At 34.6% G+C, this 10,857-nt stretch overlaps 1 protein-coding gene across 1 annotated transcript in view; it reads right to left on the bottom strand.

Annotated features, from left to right (window-relative positions):
* LOC119832444 (Usher syndrome type-1G protein homolog) overlaps positions 1-10,819 on the bottom strand; it is a 13,182-nt gene extending 2,363 nt beyond the window's left edge. Inside the window, exons 1-6 of the mRNA XM_038356113.1 lie at positions 10,442-10,819; positions 3,266-3,409; positions 2,012-2,233; positions 1,482-1,708; positions 918-1,075; positions 5-148 (exon numbers count right to left, since the gene is read on the bottom strand). Of these exons, the coding sequence (XP_038212041.1) occupies positions 5-148; positions 918-1,075; positions 1,482-1,708; positions 2,012-2,233; positions 3,266-3,409; positions 10,442-10,464 (918 nt within the window). The 5' untranslated portion in view covers positions 10,465-10,819. The remainder of the gene's footprint in view (positions 1-4; positions 149-917; positions 1,076-1,481; positions 1,709-2,011; positions 2,234-3,265; positions 3,410-10,441) is intronic.
* Positions 10,820-10,857: the final 38 nt, after the last annotated feature.

Below are 10,857 nucleotides of genomic sequence, written 5' to 3'. Positions count from 1 at the left end.
TCTTAGGCTCCGGGTCGAACACCTGCGCGAGGTTGCCGCGCTGCTGCGGGCCCGCCCCGAACGTGCCCACGTACATCACCTCCGAGTCGCGGCGCACACCGCTCAGTGACGTCACTGAGCGCCGCCCCGTGCCTTCCATTTCACCGACCTGAACATTTGCGTATACATATCACACTAATATCATAAATGTGAAAGTTTTTTTGTTTGGATGTTTGTCCGTCAATCAGGCTGAAACTATTGATTTTGGTATACAGTCAGGGTATGAGCCGACTTAGGTGATACGAATACTTTTTATCCCGATTAAATGCTCCCTTGGGAAAAAGCATGAATAGACAGTCACTAAATCATTTGTAAATGTCCTAATTCCAGGCGGGCAAAGCCGCGGGCGGAAGCTAGTCTTAATGGACTACGACGATGGACTCCTATACCGCCTCAACCGATTTAAATCAAATTGCATACCTTGCGCAGCTTGATCGTACTTAAAACATATGATAGTTTATATTATTTCAATTACGATAAATGACTACCCGTGTCGTGCAGCTAGTAAATTCATACATAGATCAGTTTTAATTTTAAAAGACACTTGTTTTAATTAATTACTACAAAAAAGGGAAATTAAGCAATTTAATAAAGCAATTCCATTCAAAATTAATCAAATGAATGTCTGATTAAATTGTTATCAAAATCTACAATTCAACTGTACATATCAACTTCAAAATATAAATGTCTTTACAATCGAGTTTTCAAGCTATCATAAAAAGTGGATCAGATAATAAAATATTTCAACTTGAACTTATTTTAGAGTTTTGTGTACAGACAACTTATATAAGTTGATAATCTTTCGACACAGTTACTGATCAACTCACTAACAATACACAAACGATTGATATAATAATTAATGAGATTAATGAATATACCTTAAAATCGTCATTAGCATTACTCTTCCTCAGGGTACCATTCTTAAGCTTGGTAGCTAGCGCTTTCTTGTACACCGCACCTCTGCCTCGGGCGCCGGAATTCACAGTCCCAACCAAAGCACTGTAAGTGGGTCTTGGCTGCTCGTCTAATAAATTACCTGAAATATGTTTTTAATAAGAATAAGTGGTGATGTACTTTATGATATCACTCATCATCATCATCTGTAGAGCATCAGAGCGCCAGCAGCCAACAACCGCGAGCCTCAGGCCTGAGCCTGGTCCAGTATCGTTTGATATCAGTACATTGTATAAAACAGAGTCGCTTTCCGCAGTCTGTATGCTAAGTTTAAAATTACGCAACAGAATTTGATGGGAATTTTTTAAATACACAGAGTGATACAAGAGATGCGTTTATATGTAAAATAAAATATAAAAGGGGGAAGAGATTTAACTCTGAATTTAACGCGGGCGAAGCCACGTGTTAAAGCTATGGAATAAAAAGATTACCAACTAATTCCGTTTAAATTCAAAGATATGACAAGAGAAAATCTTTGATAGTAGTACCCTGACTCGTAGACCGTGTCATCTTCTGTTTCAAAGCCATCAGCACATTGCTGGGTCGGTGCGGCATCGTGGATACTTCCTCCCCATAGTTGTGTTCCCATTCCTTCGTCAACTTCTTCAATTCCTTTTCAGCCATCACCTCCGCTTTACTCTGCCTCTTGTGGTACTGCTTTTGCAACTTCTCGTGGTCTTTTTTCGCTTTTTCCTTGAAAGACTTTGCTTTCTTTCTGGAAATGATCGATTGAATTTTTATATTTATTTCAGACTAGCCCGCGGCCCCGGTTTCGCCCGTGTTACATAAAGTATAAACTATAGCACTCCGGCATTACGAAAAAATCTATTGGCGAGGGAATATTTGTACTTGTTGTTTAAGAGATTAGTGCGTTCGAACAAACAAACTCTACAACTTTATATTATTAGTACAATTAGTATCACATACCGTAACATCATAATTTTTAAGGCTAAGATAAATCGCCTTTTTATTTAGACAAAAATACAATATAATTCAGTCAAATAGAATTCACAATTACTTGTCATTATTTTCCAGCTTTCCTGTAGCTTGGTCAAGGAACCTCAAGATGTCTTCTCTACCATTTATAGCTGCTAGTTCTTGAGCAGTGTGACCGTCGACATCCATAGCGTACACATTAGCACCAAAGTTGACGAGAAACGTAACGCATTCTTTATGCCCTCTTGCTGCAGCTAAGTGGAGGGCTGTATTACCGAAGTAATCGCTCTTATCTGGTTCGCCACTAAAAGAGATTTAGATGTCATTATTGTATCGAAAATTGGAGTTTAATTTACTGACATCAATTGTGGACTGTATGATTAGTCATAGAAGGGTTTGAAGAAATTTGAAGCTCATAAAGAATTCAGACTTTCAGTATAAACTCAGCTGTATTGGCGAGGTATATACAAATAAATTTCCGGAAATCGTGGTTCGTTACCACGATGCTTGCTTATGGAAGAGATATTTTGAATGATTTTATAGTAAGTTACACATATAGGTATACATGTATACGTAACTTATAAAATGTCTACTGTATATTATTTATGCCGATTGTCTCCTTAGTACGACAATATTAAATAGTGCAAATAAAATAATTAAAATTATCATGTATGCCTTGATAATATCAGTTATACTGTTAATCCTTTCAGATAGGCACTATTGGTTTATGAATCGATCGTATAATATATAATGTGATAACAATCATATTTTATAAAAACATGTAAAAGATCTTTACAGCAAATTATATGTCAACTTCGAGTATTCTCTATTTAACTTTACTACCCGACTGACCGAAGGAGAAAGAATAATGTTTTTCGAGCGTATGTATGTGACCACACTTTAAGCACTTCCTACAGCCCAAACCGCAGAACAGATTTTGACATATAGTATCGTTGTAATCATTAGAATTGTGGCAGTTACATAGAATTCGCAACACTTCGCACTTAGGGCTATAAATTACGTCACACGCTCATGTCTATGTGGCTTACTTTTTTCTTACCCTTGCAATATGGATATCAAATGATATCCATATTTTCCATTACAATAAAACTAAAACGTCAGTCGGGTTTTCAGTTCATGTTCATAACAATAATTATTGATATTTAATATTACTTAGGATGATTAGGAAATAGTATAATTATTAGACCATACAGTTTGACTGGTAAAGATGATGACTGCCCTTAATTATCTCGCTCTGCTATCTCAATTGTATCACACGTATTATACTCTCGTATTATGTTAAAACTGTGTCCTGTACTTCAAATGTATACTTTACCCCCGTCCGCAGAGTAAACGTAAAGCCTCTATGTGACCTTCGAATGCCGCCCACAGTGTGGGAGTCATTCCCGACTCGTCCTTATTATTACATTCTTTACGCGTCGCTTCCCGCAACACCTCCAGTAAACCGTCCTTTGCTGCCCTGAAAATTATTGAAACAATGATAATTTTTAAAACAGAATTGATAAATATAAAATCGATATCATCCCGTGTTGAGAAGTCGGAGTATGTTAAAAACACGACCCAAAATAGTAGGTTTTTTTAGAATAGAATACACATAGTTAATAGTTTTTGTCATAGACCACCCAAATTCAGTTGACGAAGTATGAACGAAAGCTTCATATATAACACCTAGTCAACAATATTTATAATAATTTCTCAGAATTTTGTATTCGTTTCACCGTATTTAAGTGCATGTGCATTTTCTCAGTATTAATGATTTTCGATTTTAAATCTTATACACTTGGCTTTAAAATTGTTTTAAAATGTTATACATTTCAATACATCATTCAGAGAGCACATAGTGATGTTTAGTCGCTGAATCTTCAAATAATTCTTTCACTTTCCCATCTTTACGTCCACAACATTGGTATGTGTCATTAATTCCACGTCAGAACACACCAACAATAGTTCGGCATTACATAAACTATAAGCTTGGGTTTAATACCTACTGAGAGGCAATTTCACCATCGTTAAAAGCTGTTTACATACTCGGTTGCATATTACAACTTGTTACAATTTACGTAAGAGATAATTGGTATTTAAGCTAGAAGAAACGTGACGAAGCGGAGGAATTACTTGTTATGAGGAGCTTTTTAATGATTTGCAAACACTTATGTCGTTTGTTTCTAGAAATTTCTTAATTTGTTAAGAGTCGCATTTTAAAACCCAATACCATTTTAGACTAGTACTAAATACAAGTACGAGGACTGAAAAAGTTCAATATTGAACCAAACCTGGTATCGTAGGTTAAGAAGTTTTATTATTTAGTAGTCTGATACGTACCGAATGACTTTCTTATGTTATATTTTTATGACTGAAAGAATGGCATCATTAAGATTTTAGGTCATTCAAAAATGCGCATATCACGATATTCTCCTCGCTCATAAATATATGAAATAACTAGCTGCGCCCCGCGGTTTCACCCGCGTAAGTCCGTATCCCGTAGGAATATCGGGATAAAAAGTTGCCTATACGTTATTCCAGTTGTCCAGCTATCTACGCACCAAATTTCATTGCAACGGCTCAGTAGTTTTGCGTGAAAGAGCAACAAATACACACACATCCTTACAAACTTTCGCATTTATAATATTAGTAGAATCAGTCACCAAATGCGTCTCTTTACCCTTTTAGAATGTTAACTCGGACACATTTAATTACCATGGTATGGTCACCATAACACAAGGTTTCAATTCCGGAAGTGTTTATGAAAAGTGAAGCATGGAATTCGTTAACAATAATGACTTTCACTACCCATGTGAATTGGACTCGACGATACATTTACAAATGAACCGACACTGACTCCGTGTGAACGTGTTATGAAATCGAGTTAGAATTAAGACTAGACGTATGCAGAGATTAGTGTGAATTGAATTTACATTTGAATGCTAGCTTATAGAATTATTGTGATATAGGTAGATATAAGAATTATACACTTTCTGCCAGTCAGCATCAAATAAGCGAGTAGTAAGTGTGAATTGCGATGTTGGTGATTCTGTTTTTATGTACTAGTGATTATCCTACGAATATTATAAATGCGAAAGTTTGTAAGGATGTGTATGTGTTTGTTTCTCTTTCACGCAAAAACTACTGAACCGATTGCAATGAAATTTGGTACGTAGACAGCTGGACAACTGGTATAACATATAGGTAACTTTTTATCTCGATATTCCTGCGGGATACGGACTTACGCGGGTGAAACCGCGGGGCGCAGCTAGTAGGAGGATAATATTAAGGTTCCACACACAAAACAAGACTCTATAACTTAGACTACGCTGTCCGTTTGTCCGCAAATCTATCACCAGGCTGCATCTCATGAACCGTGATAGTTAGACATTTGCAATTTTCAGAGCTGATGTATTTCCTCTCAAAATCCTCATTGGCGCGAGTCCGATTCGCCTTTGTTTCTATATAGCTAATTATTCTGAACAAATGTTTCAATAACATTATGATAGGATAAGCTTTGGAAAGTAAGATCTGAAGAATGTGGCCTCAGACCAGATACAACCAGTTATGAATCGTACTTTTTTAAGGAAGATACAAATGTTTGTCATTTATTCAAACAAAAAGTGTGTGTGAAATGGATCTGTATTTAGGACCCGATATAATCGTTTTATTTGGATTACGGAAGCACGCGTTTGGATGGTTATTGAAAACACATAAAATACTGGCCGGGAGCGTTTGCCTATTGTTGTGAGTTGATGAACTCCCTGTATTATTGTTTCTAGTTTAAACAAAATTTTAACCTAGTCCAAGTTGCCTTATACAAAATTTAGTTCAGAATATCTTATTATCTCAACTGCAGTGCTTAGGAATTTTTTTTATTCTATCAATAATTTATATTATTTACATATAAATCTATATTCAAATGCAATTAAATTTCATTTATTTAAGCGCAACAATGGTTCATATATCAAAAGTTATAAAAAAAACAAAACTAAACACTCGTTTATGTGTGTTAAAACACAATTAATAGATACATGTGAAATTAAAATAAAATAAGTTAATAAAGTGGATAAAGCCACGTAGGCCGTTGAACCATTTTGGTAGGTCGTCAACCGTGTCTCCTACAGCTTTCCGCGACTGTGAATTATGCTCATGACCTGGTCAAATGTATACTATATTTTATTTATACTTCAATAATACATAACCATAGACGCTTGTCCCAGCTCCGTCCGGATATCAAGATTCCTGTTTTATCCTAAGGAATAATTTAATGGGAATAAAAAGTATCCTATCACCCAAGTCAGCTCACACCCTGTTTACCAAATTTCATCAAAATCCGTTCAGTAGTCTCAGCGTGATTGACGGACAAACATCGAAACAAACAACTTTCACATTTATAATATTAGAGTAAAGTGTGATAGTGTGATTAAGCGACAATGTTTCTATATCTGTAGAAAATTAGTCCCATGTCTAACGACGTGAACGCATATTTAGAAGTATAGTAATAGCAAGATTTGACCTTAAAATAAAAACTAATTTTGAATTCTGCTAACCTCGTGAATATAAAAGCTTTACATTAAAACAGAATGCAATATATACAGGTGTTGGTTTTTAAATGTATTCAATTTATCTTTGTTTTAATGGCTTGAAATTCATAATTACTAGCAACTCACTGAATGTTTTTAATTTATTAGTATTGAAAACCAATTTAATGAAGACCTAATACCTACATTGGTATACTACAGTCTACTAACCACATAATATTAAATACTATGTAAACTTCACTATGAGACTATTATACTGTCTACCTTTAGTTTTTCGTATTTACAAAGCATTTTTTTGAATGTATGGATATAAATATTAAATAAAGAAGAACTATACAGTCCGTAAAATTTTACACGCCCGCATCATTCCTAGTACACATTTTATAATTTTATATTTAATCACGCTAACTGGGCAAGTCAATTTATATTTGTATATGGTTCAGTTTTAACATACCTGCAATATGAACACTTTCTATCCTCACTAAATGCGTATATTTATTCAATTCATTCTACTTTAAACAAATGAATAATAATACATTATAACGGCTCTTTGCTATTAAAATAAGCAGTTAAGTTTGTGTTATTTAATGAATGCGAAAATATTTTTACATCGGACGAGTGCATGTTCCCGTATAAGGATGTCTTTTTATTTGAGTTTAGTGGTGCGCCCCGGCTTTGCCCGTTGTATAAAGAACCTATAGCACTCAGGGATCATATATTTATCCAACGGCGAAATAATGTCTATTAGTTTCAGAGATTCAAGCAAACACATTAACGAGCATTTCAGCATTATATATAAAACATATAAAAAGTATACATTTATCCTGGTACTTTTAAAAAGCGCTCAAGGAAACAAAACTTAATCATCATGTGTACCTTAATGTACGTCACACACGAATTGGGTTGCAGTAACAGCGGCTAAGCTAACTGCCTACTGAGCGGTTTTCATACCTCCCATAGGTATCAAAGTCAAGTTAAAGGCCAAAGACCTTATCATCTGTGACAGAGCTAGTCAACCAGCCAACATAATGCATGCATAAGCCCGCATTTTCAATTACTCCCTGCACCTTTACGCATGGCCTGCGTTCGCACGTGAGGGTAGTTACAAGCAATTCTAATCATTCGTGTGACGTAATAGAAGCGATGTTAGTAGTTGTGTTGGTTTATTTATCGATTTAGTTCAGCAGGTGTTCATGTTACTGTTAGGGTTGCCAAGTTTTTCACCTTCTCCCCAATTAAATGCAAATGATAAAAAACTATCGTACACATTACGTTTTTGAAGTGAAACTTCTTTAGAATCGTTGTGATTTCAAACCTGATGCAACGGAAAAACGACAGGTAAGAGACACAAATACAAAAATGTGTAGAATGAAGCCGGCAAAGAATGAGACAGAAATATACATACTATTTTATTCATTCTTTTGTCGATTTACTTAAATTTCACTTCTATCATGTGTGAATCGCACACACACACCTTTTTTTCTTATTTGGCCCGGCTTCAATCGTGGTACGTGTTTTCTCTGCATAAGAACCTTCCTTGTGCATCAACAAAAATGTTTAAAAACATTTGCTAGACTCTCGAGTTTTACGCTTATATTAAAATTTACAATTGGTGATTCATTTTTACATGTATAGATGCTGACTGTTCTTTACATAATGTATAATTAAATGAATGCGAGGTTTCGTTACGAAACCGATAAACACCATAAAGCAATTAATTAAGACTTAAGTCAATTAGTGGGTGCGTTTATCCTCTGGTTCAACTAGAATACGAGATAATAATCCATTATCTAGACTCGTCGACATCAATAATATAAAGAGAAAAAGCTTTTGTATGTTTGTAACGTTTTCACACAAAAACCACTGGACCGATTTCAAAAAGTCTTTTACCATTGTGTGTGTGTGTGTGTGAGTGACATAGGCTATATGTACCACGGGCGAAGCCGGGGCGACCAGCTATATTATATATATACTGTTTGTGTTCACAAATAATGGTCAAGTCTTCAACATCGCCGTACGAATATTGCGAAATGTTATCAGAATTGTGCTTGTAATCAGTCTATTGTAAATTAGGTATTTATTGGTATTGTTATAATATATTATCAATTAAATATCTGATAATATGAGTACAACTAGTTCTTGATTCTTCTACAACTTTTACAATTTTCCTAACAACTTTCCATTGTTATTTGTTACTACACGAGTTTCTTCATTCTAGTTCTAATGGGTAGGTTTTTTTGCGAAGCCACGGAAGTCGAGAGCCGGTTACTTATAGAAACGCGATATCACCGGTGGACATCGCCATATCGTATTTCTAAACCTAATGAAACTTTGTTTTGTTTGGAACGAATCAATAGTTTTAAATGTAGAACGCATTTATGGTATATAAACTGGATTTACTGTGGGAAAACAGTCAGGCACACATGACGCATTTATGTCAATGCCCTAAATTCTTAAATAGGAATTGTGAACTCTTTGACTATTGTCTGTTTAATAATTTACACAATCGTCTTGTCTCGAATTCTAATACCTATAGCGTGGTAGGCATAATATAATATTATTGCGGGTTCTGTCGAATTATTTGACTTTAAGAATTTTGGTATTCTCAATGCGTGATAGGGATACATATAACATTACTAGCTGCGCCCCGTGGTTTCACCCGCATAAGTACGTATCCCGTAGGGATATCGCGATAAAAGTTGCCTATATGTTATTCCAGTTGTCCAGCTATCTACGTCCCAAATTTCATTGCAACCGGTTCAGTAGTTTTTGCGTGAAAGAGCAACAAACACACACACATCCTTACAAACTTTTGCATTTATAATATTAGTAGGATTAGTAGGATAGTAGGATAACATTTTTTAATGCAACGGTTCAATATCCTTTTCTGCAATGATATGCTGATTGTATAAGAAAACACGATTATCGCTAATTTTACCTACATGAAGGGAAAATATACGCATTGTTCTATATTCTATACTAAAATTATAAAGCTGAAGAGTTTGTTTGTTTGAACGCGATAATCTCAGGAACTACAAGTTCGATTTCAAAAATTCTTTCAGTGTTATCTAGCCAATTTATCAAGGAAGGCTATAGGCTAAATATGTACCAAGGGCGAAGCCGGGGCGGACCGCTAGTAGTCCATACTTTCTTTATAGTAGGATTCCTACGAAGTATTATTACGGTACGCTCCATGCATTTATTTTTCTCATACTGATTGTAAATATACACTCTGCGATTTAACTAGGGTATAATAAGATTTTAATCATAAGGTTCAAATAATTGCAAGTCGGGAGGTATGAGAACGATCACAAGATCCCTCTATGTTAGTTTATTGAAACCGTTTCGAACATTATTGTTTGCACCTACATGCTATTATATACACAGATTACTCATTTTTATCGGTTGCTAATATAACGTTCTATTAATTGATATTTTTATATAATTAAAATTCTCGAATTTTCCAGAATTACGTAGTTGGTAGTTTATCGACAAATGAGTTTTCTTGAATATATCCACATTGTCATTACAAAGTACTTAGATTCGGATCCCCGAAAGTTTTGGTTTATTTCATTTATCGAATATGAAAAATCTTAAAAAAGCTCTGATTTATATTATATAAAGGGTTTTATATTTACTGAGTATTAGTCATAGTGATTGGTATATTTTACGGAGCTTATCCAGGATTAAGTGCTAAATACATTTGAAGCCTATGCACGTATACACTGAAACCTGTTACACGTGTAGTTCAACAACTACTTCCATAATAATTTTTGCACTCAGGCATTCTTGCTTTAAAATATTTAATACATTTCAAAAATATTTATTAGATTATTAAATTAATATTTGTAACACATACTACATACTAAACGAGGGATTAACGGTCAATATTATCAATCACAATCTTATCGAACTATTACAAAAGATAAACATTTTTAACATTCATACTAATAATATGTACTTACTTGTGAAATCTGTCTGTAGTCATGATTTCGGTTATTTATTTTGAACCAGGGTAAAAAAATAGGTGATGCAAAGTTTGGTCAACTCATTTTCTATGAATTCGGCCGCCGAATACCGCGAAATTGATAATACGAGAAAGTTTATACTGTCACACTTTACACTTCAATACGTTTTTTATTTTATTTAATTACTTTTAAATAGCTTTATCACAAAGAGAATAATAATTCGAGTATCACAATATTTTGCTTTTGTCTCACTTGATACAGGTGCATACACAATTTAAACAAAATTAATAAAAATTAATTCACTTCTATTGTTCTACCACTATTCTGTCGACAAGTGTCTGGTTCATGACAAAAAACGAGTGTATAAAATACAAGTCAACAAGAACTGCTCTGAACATAGCTACGAGATAAAA

Source organism: Zerene cesonia, chromosome 15 (assembly GCF_012273895.1).
Source record: "Zerene cesonia ecotype Mississippi chromosome 15, Zerene_cesonia_1.1, whole genome shotgun sequence".
Taxonomy (NCBI): Eukaryota; Metazoa; Arthropoda; class Insecta; order Lepidoptera; family Pieridae; genus Zerene; species Zerene cesonia.
The sequence above is the reverse complement of the archived record's forward strand: the minus strand, read 5'-3'. Positions and strand labels throughout refer to the sequence as shown.